The sequence below is a fragment of the Lagopus muta genome, chromosome 7 (genome assembly GCF_023343835.1).
Source record: "Lagopus muta isolate bLagMut1 chromosome 7, bLagMut1 primary, whole genome shotgun sequence".
NCBI classification, from domain to species: Eukaryota; Metazoa; Chordata; class Aves; order Galliformes; family Phasianidae; genus Lagopus; species Lagopus muta.
This window is the reverse complement of record NC_064439.1, coordinates 37,263,564-37,287,177: the sequence shown is the minus strand read 5'-3', so window position 1 is coordinate 37,287,177 and position 23,614 is coordinate 37,263,564. Positions and strand designations below refer to the sequence as shown.

The 23,614-nt window shown below is 35.7% G+C and overlaps 1 protein-coding gene and 1 long non-coding RNA gene across 5 annotated transcripts in view; both read left to right on the top strand.

The window, feature by feature from the left end:
* The window catches only part of TOP2B (DNA topoisomerase II beta), a 57,902-nt gene that overhangs the window by 5,090 nt on the left and 29,198 nt on the right, over positions 1-23,614 (top strand). For all 4 annotated transcript variants that reach the window (XM_048951362.1, XM_048951361.1, XM_048951364.1 and 1 more), the window contains exons 2-8: positions 7,759-7,932; positions 10,711-10,801; positions 12,538-12,601; positions 13,853-13,998; positions 14,938-15,035; positions 16,276-16,488; positions 16,570-16,743. In XM_048951362.1, coding sequence (XP_048807319.1) covers positions 7,759-7,932; positions 10,711-10,801; positions 12,538-12,601; positions 13,853-13,998; positions 14,938-15,035; positions 16,276-16,488; positions 16,570-16,743 — 960 coding nt within the window. The remainder of the gene's footprint in view (positions 1-7,758; positions 7,933-10,710; positions 10,802-12,537; positions 12,602-13,852; positions 13,999-14,937; positions 15,036-16,275; positions 16,489-16,569; positions 16,744-23,614) is intronic.
* LOC125696118 (uncharacterized) lies at positions 2,388-7,756 on the top strand. Its single transcript, XR_007378193.1, has 2 exons — positions 2,388-6,937; positions 7,130-7,756. It is a non-coding gene; the product is annotated as an uncharacterized LOC125696118 (long non-coding RNA).

The window sequence follows — 23,614 nt, the reverse complement described above, 5'->3', positions numbered from 1 at the left end:
ATATAATTTAAAATTAAGCAACTGATGAAAGTGTTCTTATGAACATAACAGAGCAATTGCTCGGAAGTGAAGTGATAGACTTGCTTTTTATGTTGTGTGACTCCCTCTTACCTGAGGATCAGATCTACTGGTTTTAAAGCTTCAATGTGATCACAGATACTTTTACTCCTGTGGAATGAATCCTCCTAAAATTACAATTTCCTTCTGAAGCACATTATTAAACTTTTTCTGTGCTATCGATTCATCTGGTTTCATTTAATAAAGCTATTTTAAAATTCTGTTTGTGTCTTAATTCCAATTTTCATATAAATGCACTGCACCACTGAGATCGAATTAAGGCACTACTTTTAATTTTTGTATTTTGTGAAAGTGATAAATCTGGGCATTTATTAGAATGCACTTCTAAGTAATTGACTTTCTTTTTAAGCAAGCAAGAAAAAGACTTAGCACAGCTAGTGTAAAGGCTGCCTCAGTTAGGAGGTGTTTGAAAGGTTTATGAAAATTGAGAATGAGTGGGCATGGCTACGCTGAGGCATCGCATTCCTTATCTAAGACACCGAACAGTTGTGAGAAGAACAGATGTATGTAAAACTGCACAAATGTCTGCCTTAGTGAGGTGCCAGAAAGTCACGACAACTTTCTCTGCGAGGAATCTTCAGAGACAGCAACAAACACTGGTTTTTGTCATGACAGAATCACAGGAGATGTAAGATAAGATAACACTGGAAAAGTTGTTTGCCTATAAGTCAAAAGAATCCAAGATAAAGTAGAAAAAATATCAAGCTCTTGCAACATGCTAACTTGATATGTAATGGTTCTGTAGGAGCAGTTATAAACCAGAGTCAGCTCCTGAACAGAGGATCGTCATTTGTGAGAAACTGGAAGTCTGAGCTTCACTGGAGATGCTAGAAGGCAGCTGTAGAGTCTTGGAATATTTCTCAAAGCACTCAGACTGGTGATTTGTACCAGTGATTCCATTACTTCACAATAAGCTGACAGGCAAAAGCCTTCACATTTGGTGTTAGTTGGGCTTACTCAAGCCTTGCAGCACAAGGGCATCTAGGTGAGAGCTCTGTCTCAGTGGAACCGTGTGCAACACAAGTACAGACGAGAAATTTAGAATGAGCTTGATAGTGATTCAGTTCCACAAAGCAATTAGGTGTGTCTTGCTGCACTAGTTGGTGGTACTGAGCAGTGTTTAGAGAGAGGAAGTTCATTAGAGAAAGTCTTGAGACATGAGACTCGTTAGGAGTTTGCCATAGCTTTGTGCACACGTTTGTTTTCCTGATGTTTTGTCTTATGATTTGGGGTGTACAGCTAAACTGATGTGGTAAAGCATTAAAAAGGGCAAATATATAGGAAAGGCTGAGTTATAAAGAAGTTATAAAGGTGCCAAGAAAGTTCTTTTATCAGTACCTCTTTTTCATTTCTTGGCTAGTGGTGGAAATATGTTTAAATTAGCTGATGAAACAGTGGACCAAACAGGTTTCTGAACCATCCACTGTACAGGTCTTTTCTGGGAAGCAGCAGTACTGAAAAAAAATAGCTCTCTCTCTACTTGCATTAAGCCAGCTTAGAAACGCGTGTGCTAAATAATAAGGACATAGTCCCTCCTGATGGAATGGACCTTCTCCACGCTGAATTAAACCAGTGGAGCCTTGTTGATGTCAGCAATCAAGATTTTAGTGAGCATGCAGGGTCAAGCTTGTGTGAGTGGTTCATGCAACTTCCCAAATTGGTTTATGAGTAAACTGTAGTTAGCTTACCAAAATTAAATGTACTAGAAGGAATTGCTTTTTTTTTTTTCCTTGAAGTTTGAAGGGATTTCAGTGTGCTGCTTTACAGCAGAACGTACAGTTACTTCATTCATTGGTTTTAAGTACGGCAATTCAAAGAATCTGTAGGAACACAGTCTTGTCTAGAAATAATTATTTCATGTTAAACTTTTTCTTCCTTGAGAGTCAGGGCCAGTGTTTTTTCCCTCCTTGACTCTGAAGCTTACTTCAAAAAACAGATTCTTACAAGATCAGTATGTTAGCAAAGCATTTGTAGGTTTAACGTTTTTAGATCCTATGCGGACACTGTCAGAATTCAGTATTGAAATAGAGCTTGTCTATGGGAAAATTTCATATCCCCCCCCCCCCCCCAGAAAAAACAAGTGAAATTTAGTTAAATTGTCCTTAGACTTTAGAAGATGTTAGACACTTGCTTTTTAAGAGGTAAGTATTAAAGATCAGGATCTGAATGTACCTGTGCCAAATAAAACAGCTGTTGCTGTAGTAACTTAGTAGAAATGCAGTCATATTTAGAACAATACACATAGTTTACTGGTCAGAAGTAATTATAGTGAGCTTCCCCTCTTCCCCCCCCCCCCCCCAAAAGTGCTCTATTTCACTTCTCAGATTTTATGGAAGTTTTCCTTTAGTTTTCCTTAAAATCTAGTTTACTAGTACATTGGACATAAATTCTAAAATAGCAATAATTATTCTTTCATTTAGTCTAGCTGTTTAATAGGAGGAGGAAGCTGTATAATTCTAAGAGAGCAGTTTCGTATTGCAGCCAAACAATCAAATGATACCCGCTGAAAAGCATATTTTCTTTTTTCTCTTATCATCCCATTCTTACCATTCTGCTCTTTACCTTGCATCAGTACTTGTCTGGTTCTCCTGCAAACTTGCTCAGGAAAATGGTCCAGCAGACAATGGCTTGCTTCTAATGGATGAAAAATGGGAAGGAAGGAGATTGTTTGCTCCTTGAGAAGGTTTGTTATTAGGCTGGTTTTGGTTCCACTACCTGAAGAAACAAGAGAGGAGAGAAGAAAGGAAGTTCTCATTTTTGGCAACAATTAACTGTTGTGCTTTTCTGTAAGCGGGAAATCTGTTGCAAGTTATTCTGTAAATGAATTATGATGATAAACATTGGTGTAATCTGGTGCTTTCAGAGTCAAGAGCAAATTGTGAGGAGGAGGAGGTATAAGAAATAAATTAGGAATTCAAAGTAAACAAGCTTGTTAGTAGGCTGGAGTGTGACTAGTTCTGGATGAGGTTAATGGGTGCTCTTTCCTGAGTTACTTTCGGGGAGCATGCGATAGAGAGATTTAGTTAATGCCGCTGATGGGATGCCATGTTTTATGCAGATTTGCTCTGGTAACTGCAAACTGTTACTTCTGTGTTTTCATCTTGGGAGGAGAGCCAGAGCATTTGTTAAACACAGCAGGGGAGTGGTTTCTTTTGAAACTCACTGCCTTTGTTTTTTCATGGTGGGAGGTATTCTCAGTCAGAATTTTCCTTTGGCAGGTTGCTAAATGTTTAGGTACCAATGTATTAATTGCGCATTTTTCTGAGTCAAGAAGAGGCCATTAAATCTAGTATGTGTAACACCACACTACATGTGAGTGTATGTTATCCATAGAGCTACCTGGCAATTACCATATTGCATTTATAATTTTTTTGAGTTATAGCATATATATAATATGTATATTATATGTATACATATACAGTTTTAAAAGAACTGTTTGTTTGTTGTTGGTTTCTGTTTTATGTTGCTGGTTTGTTTTTTTCCAGCTGTAAGTGGCGGAAAATCGACGTCCCTGGATTCCATTACTTAATTAACCTCCCTAGGTTTTACAGCTTAATTACACTCAAAATTTACTGTCTTGTCCCACTAATTCTCCACTTTAAGGGAATGTGGGACACATGCCATGTACTTCTGTAAAATGTTATGTGCCAAGGCTGCATTTCCCTTACAGGACAACAATCCTTGCAAGTGCACGTAGTTGCTTTAGGAGGCTGAAGCCAAATAGGCAAAACCCAGGTGGAGATACATTCACATAGTGATGTCTCTTTTTTTGTTCACCTCTATTGGAGTAGATTAAATGTCCTTTTTGCCACCTAGTTTTAAAAAAGAAAGAAAGAAAAGAAGGAAGAATGTTTGAAACATTTGGTCTCAGTTGAAGCTGAAGTAGCTTGTGCTAAAGGCATAAAAAAAAAAAACAGAACAAAACAAGGAAGACTGTGTTATGGGCACAATAGGGAGATTTTTTTTGTTATAGGGTGATGTATTCTGTCTATGAAATGCAACATTCAGAATGCTTCTTGAACTAGTACAGGGGAAATACTAGCTTTTATTCTGCCTTTTCTCCTATTCTGAACTTTCCAGCTCTACATTATATACCATTCTGGAGTCTTCCTATGTAAATATCTGTTACTATGCTGAGATTAGCATAATAAACTGATTTTTTCATGAAGGAAATGCTATAATTTTTAATTGTCTCAGTCTAATGCCATTTCTCTTTTTGCCCAGAGCAGAATTTTATGGATGAACACAATTTTTAAACACAAAGAAAGACCACATAACCCAGTTTCCATCAAAAAAGGCAATAAAGAATCTGTGGCGTCATTTGTGTTCTGTTATATGTAAAAATTTCATCAAAAGGGACTGCAAGAAAACAAAAAAAGAAAAATATGAAGAAAGAAAATGCAAAAACGGAACCTGAGCTCTGAGATTGATAGTAGGCAGTGGAAGTAGCTAAACTATAGCCTATTAAAGGCTGCTTGGATTCTGATTCTCGGGATTGCAGAAGGAAAAAATGACTGTAGCTTTTGAATACTGCTAGAAAAATTCATAGCTAAATAAACTCTAAATGAGAAACAATGCCAACATTAAAATCCTACTGGAGAAAGCATTCATCGTAGTAAAATATGCTTGTGCTAACGCTTTGTCTGATGTCAAATGACCAGAAGCTGCTATCAATGGAGACTGTTATGTTTTTCTGTAGAGTTACCACTATCCCATGTTTGAAGTTTAACTGCAAGGAGGTTGCACAGTGCAATTATTGCATTCCAAAGTAATTAAGAATGGTCACCTTGCTGGCTTACATGCACATGGGTGTGTATATTCACAACCAACTTGGAGGGTAGCTGAAAAACTCTCTGAAGTCCTGTATGTAACAGGAATGATGGAAAAGTCAAACACTTTAAGAAACATAGTGAAAATTGGCCACGTTAAGGTAGTGAAACAGGCACTGAAAGTCATGTATATATCCGTGTGTGTGTACATATATGTTTTTCCACAATAAATCAGCTAATTTTTAAATCAAAAAGTAAAAGACTTGAGCCCCTTGTGATACTTGTTTAATTCATTTCAGGGACATTCTCCTGAAACAACAGCTGGGGCTGTTTTGAAAAGTGTTTTTGGAGCTCCAATAATATGAATGTTTCTCAGACAGGACAGAATACAGAAGTCTTTCTGAGACAATTCCAAAACATGCATAAAATATTGTCAGTTTACCATGTGTATAACCAAGATGTTATAATCACAATATAATTGTGTATAATCAATAGATATCAAGATGTTATAATCGCAATATAATCAAGAGAGTAAGGCAAAGCAGACAACGATCACAAAAAGAGAATAAGTGGAAGAGCTTACCCTTCAGCTGAGCTCACCAGAAGACACCAAAAGAGGGGATCTCCAGAAGAGATCCTTCCCCTCTGGTAGCCAGCTCTTAAATAGGTCTAGGAGGGATGCAGCCTGGCTCCACCCCTTCCAGCAGCACAGTGAATTGCCTTCACCTGTGCTCCTCTGGCTGACTCATGGCTCACCTCAGGTGATCAATCAGAGGTTCACTCAGCAGTTCCCATACACCATGCTACAGTTTAGTACTTGCTTGATTTTTTTATTTATATACATTTCTAAGGAAAGCAGTGAGAAAAGGCTGTAGAACATGTGTCCATGGATCATAGACTCAAAAATCATTAAGGTTACAAAAGACCCCTAAGATCATCTAGTCCAACCATTGACACATCACCACCATGCCTGCTAAGCTGTGTCTGTCACTGCCACATCTACTCTTTTCTTGAAAACCTCAGGAGCAGTGACTTCATCACTTTGCTGGTCAGCCTGCTTCAGTGCTTCACCACTCTTTCTTAGAATAAATTTTCCTAATCTGCATCTCCCCTGGTGCAAAGTTGAGGCCATTACTTCTCATCCCTATCCATGGTTACCTGGGAGGAGAGGCTGACCCCAATATTGCTATGACCTCCTTTCAGATAGCTGGAGAAACTGATATGGTGTCTCCTGTACCTTCTCTTCTTCAGACTGAATAATCCCAGTTCCCTTGGCCACTCCTCATAAGATTAGTGCTCCAGACCCTGCACCAGCTTTGTTGCCCCTCTTTGGATGTGCTCCAGTGCTTTGGTGTCTTTCTTGTAGTGAGAGGCCTCACAACTACTTAGTACTTGAGCTGTAGCCTCACCAGTGCTAGTTAGAGGGGGATAAACTCCTCCCTAGTGGTGCTAACTATGCTATTTCTGATACAAACTAGGATGTTTTTACCTTCTTGGCTACCTGTACACAGATCCTTTTCCTCCATACAGCTTGCCAGATGCTCTGTCGCAAACGTGTAATGTTGCATGGGGTTGTTGTGACCAAAGTGTAGGGCCCAGCACTTGGTCTTGCTGAAACTCGTACAGTTGGCCTCAGCCCATACATCCAACCTATCCAGATCCCTTTATAGAGCCTTCTTACCCTCAGGCAGATCACTGCTTCTTCCCAGCTTAGTGTTGTCTGCATACTTACTGAAGGTGTACTCAATCCCTTTGTACAGATCTTCAGTAATGATATTAAACAGAACCAGCCCCAATACTGACCCTTGAGCAGCACTACTTGTGATCAGTTGCCAGATGGATTTAACTCCATTTGTACCCACCCTCTGGGTCTGGCCATCCAGCCTTCTTTTTTTTTACCACGTGAAGAGTTTACGTGTCCAAGCCATGGGCTGCTAGCTTCTCCAGAAAACTGTCAAACAAAACTGTACTGTTTTACTTGACAGAGTCAAAGGCTTTATGAAAGTCCAGGTAGGCTACGTATGCAGCCTTTCACTGCATGCACTCATCTTCATCACTGATTGGGCGATCAAGACTGTGGGGGAGAGCATGTCATAGAATCATAGAATCATAGAATCATAGAATCACTAAGGTTGGAAAAGACCTAAAAGATCACCCAGTCCAACCGTTCACCTATTCCCAATAGCTCCTACTAAACCATGTCCCTCAACACAACATCCAGTCTTTCCTTGAACACCCCCAGGGTCGGTGATTCCCCCACCTCCCTGGGCAGTCCATTCCAGATCAAATATCTAAACAACATTTGTGTTCTAAAAATGCCAATTCAAGACAGATTCAGGGATTCAGAGTTGGTTTTCTTTTTCAGAGTACAGCACAGGCTAAAAGGCTTGGTCTGGAAATAGGCAGTGCTGCAAACTTCTGATACTTGCATCCCTGCATAATAAGGCTATTTTATTTAGAAGGGTAATGTAGATTGTAGCAGGTGAGAAGTGAGAAGCCGTAGGGAAGGCATTGTTAGTGTTTCTTAAGCTCTACGGAATACGTTGTCCAAACAACGTGTAAAGGAGTAATTTCACTGTCACTGTTCTGAAGAGTACTTAGTGGTTTGGGAAAACAGGTATGCACAAAATGGATGTTAAAAATGTTTAATCTGAGCAAGCTGAGTATCTTTTTAAATATAGCGTTAGTAAGTAACAGAAGTTAGAAGATGTGTCAATTTGTTAAGAAACTGCAGTACAATCTATTACCATATTTCTCTTGAGAAGATAGCTTGATCTTAATGCACACAAAAATGTAGCATTTAAATTATATGACAAGCTTTGATTGTAATTTAAATCTGTCAGGATTTGTTTGCACTTGATTGGCAAGTTGAATTAATCAGATTGATTGTTGTCTTTTTTTTTTTTTTTAGACATTATTTGATAATCAAATCAATGCTTCAAAAAAGGAAGAATCAGAAAGTGTTAATAAAAATGACACTTCAAAGAAGATGTCTGTTGAGAGAGTTTATCAGAAAAAGACTCAGCTTGAACATATCCTCCTCCGTCCAGACACCTACATTGGATCGGTTGAACCTTTAACTCAGGTAAGTTTAATTAACTTAATTGTCTTCATATTTTCTGTTATTTTAATGAGGAAATTACTGCCACTACTACTAAAAATATTCATTCAAAATTATCATGTTAAGATCTGTAATTATGTTTGTCTGCATGTGTAAGAGCCATGGAACGGTTTGGATTGAAAGGGACTTGGAAGATATCTAGTCCAGTTGCCCTCCCAGGAGTTTACAATAGCTTAATAGATCCTTTAGCTAAGAAATCATGACAAACACTGAATTTATACTGCCACTCCAGTTCTGAGCAACTTGAAATGTCCTTGTTTTCCCATAGTTCTTTTCATGTAGTAGTTGTTACTCCCATTAAAATAGGTCCTGAAACTGTATTGCTTCCAAAATTGGTGGTTCTAGTCTCAGAATGAGTTTGCAGAGATTCCCATAAGAGGCTTCTAATATTGCTTCTTCAGAATCAGAGAATTGTAGAGGTTGGAAGGGACCTCTGGAGATCTTCGAGCCTAACTGCCCCACTAACACAGGTTCCCTACAGTAGGTTAAAGCATCCAGGCGAATTTTGAATATATCCAGACAAGACTGCAACCTTTCTAGGCAGTTTGTTGCAATGCTATGTAATCCTTTAAGTACAGGAGATTTTTTTTCATGTTCAGATAGAACTATGTTTCAGTTCCTATTTCCCCTTGTCCTGTTATTGGGCACCATTGTAGAGAGCTTGGCCCCATCCACTTGACAAGGGCAGGGACATCTTTCAGTAGATTAGGCTGCCCAAAGCCTCATGCAGCACAACCACGAACACTTCCAGGAAGGAGGCATCCACAACTTTTTTGGTGGTTTTATGAGCTGAATTTGACTCATTAGTCAAGGGCTAAACAGCAGAACCATTCCACCATGCAAAGAGAAGCTTAGAACCAGGTAGCAGAAAGTAGATAGTGAGGACAGTGGGAAGGGAAAGAGACTACCTGTTGGAAGAAGCTTCACTTCTTATTTGACTACCAGTAAGGTAGTGAAGGAGGAAAGAAAGGTTGTTTGGAGAATTTTGGTGTTAAATTTCATAAGCTATGACTGCTAATATTTCTAAGTTAAAGGACTTGTGCATGGAAACAATATATGTGTAAGTCACCAGAGGGACTCTGAATACTTAGTGGCCAGTAAATGGTGATAAACACACAGATGTGTTTTGGGGGCAACCTTTAATTTTACTGATACAATTCTGTTTGGATAGAATCATTTCCTGTATTTGTGAGATACGCTTCCTCCCCATTGTCCATGGTTGAGGGAAGCAAGCCTTAAAAAAACCATCCTTGACTGCTCAATTGTATGTTATATGATATATTTAAAAACGAAACAAAATAAAAAACATTTACATTTCCATCAAATGAAGCACTTTTATGAGGTACCTTCCTTGTATGTCTCTTTTGGGAAAGCTTGAACATGTATTTCTTAAAAGCAGCTATCAGAAGTGAAAGCCAGAGTGTACATTGGAGAGTCTGTTTTATTTGCTACCTTCTCCTAGTGTTTGATTCTGAAAGTCCCTCATACTACAGTCTGAATAATAAACTGTTGGACCAGTACAACAATCACAATAACTGTCTCTGCTTATTCTCCAGTTAATTGCTTGTGTTTGCATTGCTACTTATAGACTGCAGCATTTATGTGGGATATAGGTGAATTAGATCAATATATTTCAGTGTTTAAAAGCATTTGTAATAGTGCATCTAGTAGGTGAATCTCAGGCCTTACATTACCATTTAGATTACACCTATCAGTTCCCTTGAAAAAGGAAGAATCACAATAGCTGTATGGTACATGGAAATTATGAAGAAAATTAAAGAGCACGGTGCTGCTTTGTGAATAATTTTAGTTGTGTGAACTCAAAATAAAATGGTAGAATTAGCATAGAACCATTTTATGTGAAAAATACGGCTGAAGACTAAATTCAATGGATAAAAAAATGGAAATAAATCTGATAAATTTAGAATAAAGCTAAATACTGTGTCTAGATAGAGGTATTATTTTGTGCAGGATAAATTATTACAGTTATGGTCAGAAATTTATGGCTGTTGGAGAGCATGTGGGTTTGTTACCAGTACCCATTTTATCATTAACTTCTACCATTTCTTCAGTTAACTAATCCTAGAATCCACTGTTTTTGCATGTGTATATGATTGTTTTTCAGTGTTGGTATTTAGCATGTGTTTTTGTTGAAATCTACAGGATTTATTCTTTTTGCTTTGTTAATGTAAATGTTTCTATTGCTGGGCTTTCAAGTGGAGGTTTGATTTTATATAAAATTTTGAAAAGCACACTAGATTTCTAGTGGATGATGTAGGGGTTTATGTTACGTGCCATGAACTTTGTTAGAGCTGTGTGCTTTAGCTTTATCCTTTTTGTTTCTGGTTTTAGTCAAGAGTTCTTTGTGTGTGTTGTAATGTTCTGATCTAGTTGGTAAATGGCAAGGTTCTGAGAAGAGGAAATACTGTCTCTTTAACTTAAAGTTAAAAGGTGAATGGGAAGAATGTGAATGTGTGTCTGTAAGTGGGTCTAAGCATAACTTATGAAGATAGGGTGTTGTAGAAAAAGTTACAACTCCTGGTATATCTTAACTGACGCATTCCCTGGGCTTTTTTTCATCTTTCTGTGAAGTCTAGCTTATTACTTTCGTATCAGCTAAAATTATAGCACAGTGATAGAGTTAAAAAATACCGATTTTATTTGCTGAAATATTAAGTATGAGTATTTTTGTTTTGAGACCAGGAGAGCATATATTTATATCTTCTATTTTTTAACATGTAGTTAATGTGGGTTTATGATGAAGATGTCGGAATGAATTGCAGAGAGGTTACCTTTGTCCCTGGCTTATACAAGATCTTTGATGAAATCCTTGGTACGTATAACAATGTTTTAGCATTATAAAGTATACATTATTCTGAGAACTCTCAAAGCATTTTAATTTGAATCTAAATTTAAATCACAGACTTGAGAGTTCCATTAAAATTCAGTGCATGGAAGTTTTAGTGCATGCCAGCATTGTAGAACAGTTTAGTGTAGGGAAAGAGTGTTTTCAGCTGAACCTGCAAGAAGGTATTACAGCTTGTAACTAAATGTCCAACCTAGGTCATTCTTTGTGATGATCAATATCATCACAAGATATTTTAATCTACTAAGTTGTTCAGGCTAACAGTTCTGTGTAACATATGAAAGAAGACCATTTTTCTGAAAGACAACTGAAAGTTATCAAAGTTAAGTTATATTATCATCTCATAAATCAGCTTATGATATTCTCTTTGTGGCAGATACACATTGAACCAGTGGTAGAGTAATGCTATGTCTGAGCAGTGTGCTGTCTGCTGAACTGCTAACTTTAGGTTAATTGACTTTGTTCATAATGAGTTGTAACAACTAATGAGTTGTTACAAAGTTAAGCGTAAGGGTTGGCAGGCAAACACCATGAACTTTGAGGCTATTGAAATCAGTGGAAATTTTATCATGACCTTCATTGGGTTCAGAACATATCTAAAACTGTGGTTTACACTATTGCTGTTTTCAAGGCAGTATCTTGTCCAGTTGGAAAAGGATTTTAGTTGTTTGTTTTTTCACTCATTCCCTAATGAGAGAAATATGAGACTAAAAACTTTCATCACTCATTTTTCTGTCCCATAAATGGAATTTGCAGGCTTTTCACAGTTTCATGTTGTCCCATTGAAAAGGAAAATTGCTATCGTGTCATTATTGTAGTACTGTATGGCTTATTGTTTCTTTATGTGTGCCATTCAGAATATGGTTTGAGAGCTAGGGTCAGTGTAATAACATGGTGAAAACTGGACTGTAGCTGTGCATGCTTTTAAATGAAATGCTTGTAATATTTTTTAGAAGTCATTCAAAATATCTGATAATATATATAAATCCTTACAGCTTATTAAGATACCTTATGTTTACTAGATTCCTCTTCATATCCCTTGCTGTTACAAGGTTTTATTTTGGTCTGTTTTGTGAGTGATAAGACAAATGTTGAATATTATTGTAATGTTTTCTAATATCTATTGTTTGTAGTTAGCATACTTTGCAGTAAAATTAATTAAATTGTAATCAAATATTAACCTCCAGTTATTCTTTTGGTCCTAAATTGTGTAAAATGAGAGTAGTTATAAGTCTCACAAAAACTTTAGAGAAAACTTGCTGGTATCAAAACACTTCTTAATGGATGCGACTTCATTGGGACTGGATTTTACTGTTAAAATGTTGTGTCTGATCATGCATACCATTTCCTAGGATTTTTAATATATATGGCATAGTATGTGTGTTAAGTATCCAAAGAATTGCAGTGAAAGATGAATAAAGTGCTCAGTATGTCAAGAATAGCAGAGGAACAAGCTCACAAAATACTTATGTATTTCTGTTGCAGTTTAAGTGCTAGAAATAGAATTAGTAATTAAAAAAAAAAAAAATTATAGATGCTTGATCTTATTTTCTGATGCCAGGAATAACATAGAAAGCATATAAAAAGTTACCTGATTAATAAATACCTGGAGCCTTGTAACTTCTGGTGGAATGTGTGTATTTTACAAATCAAACAATTAATTATTGTTACTAGAAAGTGTTGATTTGTCACTTTTTTCATAGTAAATGCCGCTGACAATAAGCAGAGGGACAAGAATATGACCTGTATTAAAATATCCATTGATCCGTAAGTAGAAGCGTGCTGTCATTTACTTCCCTGCCTGGGCTACTGTAGTTTTGATTTGTACAAATGATTTTCCTAAATGAAAATAGATTTAAAAAAAAAAAAAACACCAAAAATAATCGTTTGGAAATTATTTCCACTGGCTTCATATTTTAAGATTAAAAGGTTTTTAAGATTAAAAGTGATTAGCAGTAATTGCTACCATTATAAATTGATAGCAATTTGCTTTCCAAAACCACAATCCTGCTGTTTGGTTGAATGAAACTTAGAAGATTATAAAATCCATGATTATATGAAAGCTTGCCAGTACATAACTGTAAGCAGCAAGGTTACATATAAATCATAAATACCAACCTTAAGATTCTGTAACGTAACGTTGTACCCCCTGAACTTGTATGTTTAGCACAAGGATAAAGTTATGTTTATGTTAGCTGTATCGCACTGAAAGATTACAGATATGTCATTACTACCATTACCACTGTTTTTCCTAATTCAATATTTGAAATGAAGAGATACGTCGTAATTAGAATTAGTTAAACACTTAGTGATTGGATTCCCGTGGTGTATCTTTTCAGATACATTTAAATGAGTAATTAATATTTTGGAGACCTAATTTCCACACATAATCCGTAGGATGAATATGCTGAGAAGCCATTGTTCTTTAGGTTTTCAGTGCAGTATCAGTTTCTATAGACAAAGTTGCTTTTGTCATGAAGGAGGAGTGAAATGTTAGTGGTATACTTGTGGTCTATCCTGATTTTGAACTCTCTGATATAATAATATAAGAAACTACAAGTGTTAACAGTGCCAGATTTTGAGGAATTTTGGTATTGATGCAATTACCGTTGTTATCATTAGTGGAGAAGTTTTAAATAGAAGATAACTTGGTTTTGTCCGAGTGGACTTCTGTGAAAGCTATAAAGCTATATCTCTAACTTAAGTGTAGTTCTGTCCCAAAACTTTGAATCTCATCTGTTGGAGATCATGTTGATTGTGAATGCTGTTCAAAGAAATCTGGGGGGACTATTTTAATGATAAAGTGCTGTCATGTGTGGGCAGTCATGCTTCTCCTTAGACATGTACTAAGCATAAAGAACTGATTTTTATAATTAAAATTGTTAGAACTGTGAATAGGGATAATAAGAATGTGATATTTAATTGTAGTTTATGCAGTTGTTGAAGTGTGTAGAATGTTTGCAAGGAGCCTTTTTTTAGGATTACATTAATTGGCTTTATGTCTTTCCTATTTTATAGGGAATCAAACATTATCAGCATATGGAATAACGGGAAGGGTATACCAGTTGTGGAACACAAAGTAGAAAAAGTTTATGTTCCTGCTTTAATCTTTGGGCAGCTGTTAACATCTAGCAACTACGATGATGATGAGAAAAAAGTTACAGGCAAGACAATTTAACTTGGTTTTGTTCAGTGAACTGAGTTTGTTCATCTGTGCACTTTCTCCTTTTACTTTTTCTACTCTTTTTCATAATAAATGATCACTTAGTCACCATTACCAGAGTTCTTTGTTAGAATAAAGTATTTTTTTTTATAATAATATTTACATAAAATTTTACATTTACATATTTAAAGTCAGTAATCATTACCCATTAAAAAAAAAATAATTATACCATATGCAAGCATTAAAATGTTTATGCTGCTGAAATGAAGGAAATAATTTTAATAAACTAACATATGATTTATTATTCTAATTATGAAGTAACCATAATTTAGATCATGAATGAGAGTTCTGTTTTATCCTACCTGAAGCCATCACAATATGGGCTAAATATGTGTTAGGCCATACTGTGATGACTTTAGAAATTTCTTTTCAGAGAGCGTACAGCAATGAATTGATTTTATTTGAACATTAATATAGCGTGTTAGAAATTCCTCTGAGTTTCCAGGGAAATAAAGCCTGATTTCAGTCAATTAATGGGGCTTGACTGTGAATTGTTGCCAGGAAGAGGTGACCTAACTTCTTTATCTCTGAACTTCCATTCCCCTTGCTTCTCTTCTGTCAGAGCTAGTGAGCATGTGGTTGTGGAATGAGTTGTCTCTGTACGTGTGTTAGTTTTCAGGTGTCTTGGGATGTTGAGGTTACTTGTCTTTCAGCAGGTAACTTCTAGATCAAATGAGGGAAGAGCAAAGGGCTCCTTGAGGCAGAATCAGTTCTACCAGATTCTAGGTGGTGTGAAACTGTAACTCTGGCAACCTTTGATAATTGTTGACATCTGGCCCAATTTTTATCTTACTTAGGATCATTTTACTTCATTCACATACTCTCTGTGTATCATAAATGAAGTTCTGCTATAGAAACATACTGTGTTGCATTTTTTCAGGTGGTCGTAATGGCTATGGCGCAAAACTTTGTAACATATTTAGTACAAAGTTTACAGTTGAAACTGCTTGCAAGGAATACAAACACAGCTTCAAGCAGGTACAGAAATAGTCTCAATTTTTTTCTCTTTTGTGTAGCAATAGCATTCAAATTTAGCATTCAAATTTAGCACTTTTTTATATTTCATAAAGTGAATCATAAACATTGAAATGTAAAGGACATATAGGTGATGCAGGCAAGATCAGTTCAGTCAGTTAAATTGGTATTTTTGCAAACTAGAATTTAGTACAGTGTTTTGTTTTGGTTTTGTGGTTTTTTTTGGGGGGGGGGATGGGAGGGTTGTTTTGTTTTCTCTAAGTAATGTTTTTATTGGGAGTATTGGGTGACTAAACATGAAAAGTTTCTGCTGTTAAAACAGATTTATCCACATGCAGGTGAAAAAGAACGCTTAATTGAAACATCTTTTAGTTATTGTATGCTCTGTCAGAAAAGAATTCTATTAGTTGCATAAACATTAAAACAATTATCTAGATCATTTTATATAGCATCACAGAAAAGAATTTTTATGAATTGCATTGGCGTAGCTGTACTTTGGTACAGAAATACTGCACATGAACCTATTGCTCATAATTATGATTGTCAGCATGAGATCCAAGGATTGCCCGTTACCTGATTTACGCTATCTGGTTTTGAGCTGGCTACCCTTATAAATGTTTGAAGAAGTTTGGACAATTACAGAAGTTTTTCAGCTTAGGAATCTTTCACAGTTAATGGCTACTTTTTTTAAATTTTTTTATTTTTATTTTTTTTCCCAAGGCAATTTCTAGTTGTTCTGTCATGTTACTGACAAAAAATAGTACATTTTAATGATTTATCTGTCTCTTTAAAAATGTAATATTTTATACTAACTGCTTAAATGCAATTTAATAAAAAGCACAGCCACAAAATTACTGTGTCAGAGACCAATGACCTTCTTATGGGGACTAGTAAGCCTCTCTACAGAAGCGTGTAGTAGAGGCAGTAAAGACCATGTAGCTGATTCACTTGTTCATCAGTTAGTTTTGTGGTGGGCTGTATTTACATTTGAGTCATGTCTATGGATGTAAATGATCCCTTTGTATTTACAGAAACCACAAATCTGCTGTCACCAATGCTTCTGCAAATCTTGGTAAAGCAATTAATTTTATCCATAATATTTTAGCAGGGGAAACTTCTAAAAGGTACCCATGAAATTCTAGTTGTGTATAGCTATCGTAGCCTAGCACAGCCAGAAAATGGAACAAAGGGGCGGTTAGCATCTTATATTTAAACTAATATCTAAAATGTTTTGTTTCCAAAGACTTGGATGAACAATATGATGAAGACTTCTGAACCCAAGATTAAGCATTTTGAAGGTGACGACTACACATGCATTACATTCCAACCAGATCTATCTAAATTTAAAATGGAAAAACTTGACAAGGATATTGTGTCCCTCATGACAAGAAGAGCATATGATTTGGCTGGGTCATGCAAAGGAGTCAAAGTTATGTTGAATGGGAAGAAGTTACCTGTAAGAGCCTCTTTCAAATTATTTTAAATAGATTGAGAATTTAATGTGAATAATAGTAATTGTTATCTGTATTACTCATAGGTAAATGGATTTCGCAGTTACGTAGATCTTTACGTAAAGGACAAGCTGGATGAAACTGGAGTTGCACTCAAAGTTATTCATGAAGTCGTGAATGAACGATGGGATGTGTGCCTAACTTTAAGTGAGAAAGGATTTCAGCAAATCAGCTTTGTAAATAGTATAGCTACTACAAAGGTGAGTAGTTGTAGTTGCACTAAGTAATAAAAATGATAATGATAAAAACACATGCCTAGTCAGACATAAAAAAAAACCATACAACTGGGTTACTAAAATAAGTGAGATAATATTTTGCATGAGAGGATCTGGCAAAGCGATTGAATGCAAAATGCAGTCATAGCAGTGTTTCTGAATATGTGCTAGTTCTTACAATACTGGTAATCGTTATCATACTGATGTCTTACATGAACACACTTATTATTGATCAATGATAAATTCAATGAAACTGGCTACTGTTTAGTCAAAATACTTTATTCCTTCCTTTTTAACACATAGTAGTAAGATAATTCTGAAATTAAGGTTAAAAAAGAACAAATACAAAGCTCTTTGAAGCTGGTAGCAAGTTTTGTAGGGAAAAAAGGTGGCTTTTGATAGTAATGAAAAATGGATTTCCATTTATTTCTTTATGATGTATAAAACTGGCCTGAAATATTGAGATTAATTTTGTTTCATCTTTGTTTCTACATAAACGATCTATGTGTTCTCTGTTCTGATTAGCAATTACAGAAGTAGCAAATGTTACCGTAGCAAATCTTCAGTTATGACAAGCAAGGAATGTGCTCAACATACTAAAGTACAGTCTTTGTGCTTCTCAGCTATCGGGGTGGCCAGGCACCAAAATCGATTACCATAACTCATTTCTGCCAGTGTAGTATGGCTCACGTTAAGATATCTGGGATTCACCAAAGTGAAAGAAAGTCTTTGCTGATTTTTACCGTTCACTATTTACACCAGATGAGTGACGGACCTATAAAGAGTAAAGTAATTCTATTGATTTGTGAGACTGTTTTTAGAGAACCTTAACCATGAGTTTCCCAGGAAGATTAGAATGACAAGAATTTGTATTCATACACCTCCTTGCTCAAATCTCCTCTGAGAGAGTCAAACAAGAAAATTCCAATGGTAGCACAAGTGTTTCGTAAGCCCCAGTGGTTGCAATAGATAGGGTCTCTAGTCTAGGCAGATGCCCAGAAATATTAGTGTTCATTTGGTGGTAGGTTACGTGTAGTCAGTGTTTAGGTGGTATATAATTTTTACTATATAATTTCATTCACTGTCATTTTCAGTGTAGGTGAACTAATGTTCAGTGCCAAGAGTAATGAATTGTTTCAGTGAAGAGTACTTACTTTTTAAATGTGCATTTCAATTAAATGTTTATCTGATACTACTGAAAACATGGGATGGCGAACATATCTGGTAATAAAAAGTTTAAAAGTTAGTTCTAATTCAGGCCTGTTTATGCAACATAAAGAAGAAAAATAGCATGATCTTAATGATGTATATCATACCTTTGTGAAGATGCTGGCTATGTGGAGAAAACTCTTAATGTTTGGTATCAGATTAAGAACATATATTGGGAAAAATGAATACTTATTGACTCTGAAGTAAATATATTGCATACACATACTCAAAGGATAATGAATGTGACTCCTTTGGATCAATTTTCATCCATCATGCAGTTACACATGCGCATTATTATCATTTGTTAAGAAAATTCATAGAAAAAGTACTGTGTATTCTTCAAAGGTAAGTGTTGTAATTTCTAGTTTTTCCCACTCTCCCAATCCATGCCTTATGTGTGTCACTGGATGTGGAATGTTCGGGCCGGTGAACCACCTCACCAGCAATTGATGTGCATCTACCCACTGATGAGACATAATGGCTAGTAACTAACTGCGTCAACTACCTGTTCCCTTATCTGCTAACAGGTGAGGAGCTCATTTCAGCTGTTTTTTGGTTATTTATCACTGTTTGCTGAAAGCTTTTCATTTCTGTTTCTGGATAAATTTCACCCAGTGGTAACTTCCCTTCAACCTTTTTTTAAACTAGCTTTAAACTCCAGACAAGTTTTTTGGCTGACGGGGTTTTTTTTTTGAGGGGTGGGCAGAAAGTCAGGCAGTATGGTGAGCCACAACTCCGTTGTTTTGTTATTGTAAATTTGTTACCTTGATCAGGTCCCTGCCTATTCACAGCCACAGAATTTGACTTCAGACTTTAAGGCTTGAAAGAATGCTTGTAGCTATTCTGGTTTTGCAGATAACCTTTTAGTGAGACTTGTGCCTAAACTGCTTAAACCCTGTCTTCCCAAGTTCTCAATTTCAAATTGTAACTTTAGCGGAAATTGTAGTAAGGCTTCAATTATTTACTTACCAATCTGATGGTATTTTTAATATGACAGCACCACTGATTGTAATACTAGTTATCATGTTAGCAGAAAAAATTGAGCTGATATGAATGCAGTGCCAGATATTGGATGCAGGGAGCAGTCCAACCTCATACAATTTGCTGGAGTTCAGAAAGAAATTCAGGGCCATAACAGAGCTTGCCATACAAATTTATATAGGTAATGTAAATTAAAAACAAAAACAAAAACAAAAAAAAAAAAGATATAATGCAAAATAAAGTAGGGTTTACTTATATAGCTGATTCAACAAGAACTTCAAATTTATAATTAGCTTCTGAATTTGTTGTATAAAAGGTTTATTTGCTTATACAGTTTAAATATCGCTTATCTCAGAATTAATTGAGGCAGCTGATGGCAGTATTAGTAGGATGCATACTGGAAACAGATTATGTTTCACTTTCAAGATTTTAGTTGCTTTCTTCTTAAATTTTTAAAACAGATTCTACCATAATGGCTACCTTCTGGGAAAAAAAGGTTCTGTAGTTACGGTTCTCTTTTTCATAATACATAGCCATAATAAACATCAGCAGCCCTCTAGTTTTAGAGGCTATTTTTCTGTCTTGTATTAAAATTTACAGACAGTTGGGGCAGTTAAAGGCTGTTATGCTTCTATAGTGGGTAAATGTGCCACCTACTGGTGAAATCGTTGAAAGGTTCCCAGCTTTGAGCTCTGAACATCCCTCACTCAATGCTACACACTAAGAATGGACACAGGAATGGGGAACTAATAAAAACTAAAATCTTCTAAGAACAAGAATTACTGGTAAGTAACCAGTTTTTGATATGTCAGCTGTTAGCTTTTCTAAAATATTTAAAGTGCTAAAAGTAGGCTTTTCTAATCCACTTCTACGTACAGTGTTCCACTGAAATAAGATATATTAATGTAAGTATAAGTTTTGAGCAGTGTGACAAGTAAAATCATTGTATTTAAAATCGCCATTCAAGTGTGGAATGTTTTTGAAATACATCTTACGATATTTTCCTGTGGTAGCTGAAACTCTGTCATCCATAGATGAATAAAAACTTGTTTTTTGTTTTGTTTTGTTTTTCCCAAGGAAGTGTTGTAAAATGATACTGATGATCAAATAAATGCTTGTATGTGTGGTGCTTCTAAGTCACATTGGTGGTTTGTATTGCTGTTCAATAAGTGACTTTGAAAACTGACAGAAAGTGTATATAGTTTCTTTGAATGTGCAAGTACCTGTTTGTTCATATTTAATAATATTAACCACTTTGAGACATTTTTTCCTCCTCTCTTTTCTATTGTCATCTTATCCTTGTATATGAAGTTGAGAACACAGCTCCTCTCTCTGACAGTCCAGACACTTTGTCTTTTTCTGTCTTTTCAGACATCTCTTAAAATTCTAAATCCTAGATTTCATTTTCGGCTTCCTTGTTGTTTGTTCTTTCTTTTTCTTTCTTTTTGCCTGATGCTTTTTCTTCTTCTTCTTCTTTTTTTTTTTTTTTCATTTCTTATCTCTTACTGTTTTATACTTCCTCATTGCCAATGGAAAGCTTTCTTTCTCCTTGTTTCTTTTTTAAAAGCAGCTTTAAAGGTTGGAGATATTTTTTTAATTTGTTATCTCAGAAATGGTGTCTCCATGGATGTGGTTCCACTTTTTACCGTAATGCAGATCAGTCTAAACAAGAACCCTCAGTTATTCTGCATTTTTGTAAGGCAGTAATCAATGTTAAGCAGAGATGGTCTTCTGAGTAAATTAGTGGGCATTGAGCTGTATTATTAATGGCAATTTTAAAACAGTGGTCTTGCAGAATACAAAGAAAAGCAAGAAAAAACTAAGCTAAGCAAGAATGAAGCCATGCTTCTCTATTCCCCTTTCTATTGTTTATTTCAGTGCAAGATTTTTCAGCCTTTCCAATGATTTACAATGTTTCTTGTAATCTGGAAAGTTTTCATTCAAGGAAATTGTATGAATGCACTGACTTCTGTTTGTTTGAAAGGATTCGAGATCCTGTCCTCAGTCAAACTTCTCTAAGAAAAGTTTCCTCCTGCTGATGTTGTTTTCTCCCTTGAGATTCTATTCAAATTCACTGTCTTACAATCTTCTTACAGCAATTTCTGTTCATCTGCTTTAGATCTCCTGCTAGTCTTACTGAACAGTGCTGTAAGATCCTTTTGTCCAGCTATTGCAAATTTCAAATAACTCAGTTTCTCTCAACTGGCAGCAGTCAGGTCTGGTTCCGTTAGATCACTGTATATGCTAGTTTTGAAAGAGGTTTTAAAACTTGGCTGAGAGCTCTAATCTCCTCATATACTTCTTTTTTCTTTTTTTTTTTTTTTTTTTTTTTAACAAGAGGTGAAAGAAAGTAAGTACTGATAAGATTTTTTACTCTCCAAATAGTTTCTGCAAATATTTATCTCCTTTTAAAATACCAAGAGGAAATCCCAAATATACTTATTGCACTTGGGAGAAGAGAAGCTAACCTGACAAAACAACAAAATACATTCCCAACCCATCTATGTTAGGTGTTTTTTCTAATGCTTGTTTTCCAGTTCTGAGGACTATTATCTTTTTTTTTTTTTTTTAATCAAAGCAAAACAAAACAAAACTGAGACTCTAGCCTTATCAACAACCGAACTAATCTACCAGCATACTGTCACCAAAGGAGGACACATCATTTTCTTCTCTCTTCTCTTTGTAAGCATGCTGTAGCTGGATTAGGTTTTCAGTACACTGAGTTGAATTGATTTATGCCTAGAGTGTGGTAGCTGACAAAAACTTACTGGGGTGATTGGAACCTTTGTCTTTTGTCATTATCAGTGTCATATCCTGAGAGAAAACAGTAGCTGCAAATGGCTCCTTCGTGTTTGGTTGCTTTTTTTTTTTGTATTCCTTTTATTGTTGTAGTTTTGTTATCATTGTTGTTTTCAGCTTTCAGATGCCCAGAGCTTTAGGACTGTTCATATTTGTGATATTTTTCAAAACAAAGCCTACTGTTTTACCTGTAAAGGGAATTTATGCCACTTTGGATTCGTAAATATTTTAATATATTTATCACCATGAGTTTATAACAATCAGTGTTCTATATATTAAAGACTGCAGGATACATATCTTCAAATACTAGTTATTTTTCCTGATCTGGAATGTTCTGTTTGTGATCATTCTTCATGGGCTTTAATCTCATTTAATACAATTACTTTTTCTCAACCTTTGGTGTGAATCCTTTTAAAATGCATTTGCCGCACGTAGTAGGATTTTCTGTGTGCATTTATTAATGTCAGATCATGTTACTCAATAATTATACTATTCAATTTCAATTTTCTTTATACTAAAAAAAATATTTCTAGATCTTATGGAATACAGATTATCTTTATTCATTTAGATAGTGGACAGATTTCCTGAGATTATTTCTTTAGTTGATAACATTTGAATTGTTTCCATCTTTACTAGTAGTTCTGATTCAGATTGTTTCTGAATTATAGAGCGTACCCCATAATTGTTAGGTTTCTTTTGCACATGTAAACCACTAGTCCTTTTTATGATGTAGCAGATCTGCAATAGACCTGTTTCCAGAAAGCTCATGTGAAGTGCCTTCATCTCAAAATGGTTTGTCTTCTAACAGTATGTTTTGAGTTCTTTTTGTAGCTGCTTTAAAGTGTACATCCGAAGAGAACTGTAGCTAGAGAATATGATAGAAGCCTGAGGGCACCTTCTGGAAATGCATGAATTAGAAGTGTGGGAGTGGAACATAATCTTTCTTGTTCAAATGCTTACTTCTTTCCTAGTTAGACTGAATTACATCAATAATAATAGCTTTCCTTGGAATAGTTGAAAATGCTACTGGACTCCTCCGTTGCTACAGGACAGGTGGCAACATGGTTATGTAGCTACAAGTTACTGCCCCTTCCTGCGGTCTTGGTGTGCCAGCTTGGAGTTACCAGCATGCTCTGTATTTATTTGTTATTGCTATATTATGTAGGGCTAGATAGCCATTTCAGTTTTTGATGAGTTTTAAGTAGGACTGCTGATCTTTTTAAGGTAATCTTGCTCTGTTCTTTTTTAATTGTCTAGATATTGTAGCTTGTTGTGTGTAGTTCATTCTGTTCACCTCAGGTTAGCAAAGAATGATAATAGCATTTATTCCAGGATTCCTGTAAATAAAGTTATTAAAAAGTTGAGGTAGCTTTTGGGCAGGAATAGAAATGGGTGCTCTATCTCTGAGAGCGAGCTTCTGAAATTTTTTTATGAATCAAGTCCTTATAGTATAAGGGAGTTCAATTTGCTGAAAGGATGTGTAACATTTTCCATTTAGAGTTATTTATGTGCCTGTCAGAAAGATACCCGTGGACAGCCATGTGGCATTGCAGGTACCATCTCAGTGTTACAGAGTCATCTTCAGATCTGCCATGCACTCTCCTACAGTTGTGTATCCAGTTATAAGGTGTAAGCAGCCCACCACTGTGCAATGAAGAAGAATCTACTGCTTCTTCTGTTCCATGTCACATCCACCCTCTTCACTGTAATGAAGACTGAATGACATAAAAGAGAAATTTAAAAGCAAAATTTCCTTCATTATCTAACAAAGTGATTGATTTCCAGCCTTAAAAGTAAAGGAATTTTGTTAATAAGTTTAAAATCTGTTAGGAAATTCAGTGTGTTTTCTTTTTTTCTTTCCTCATTA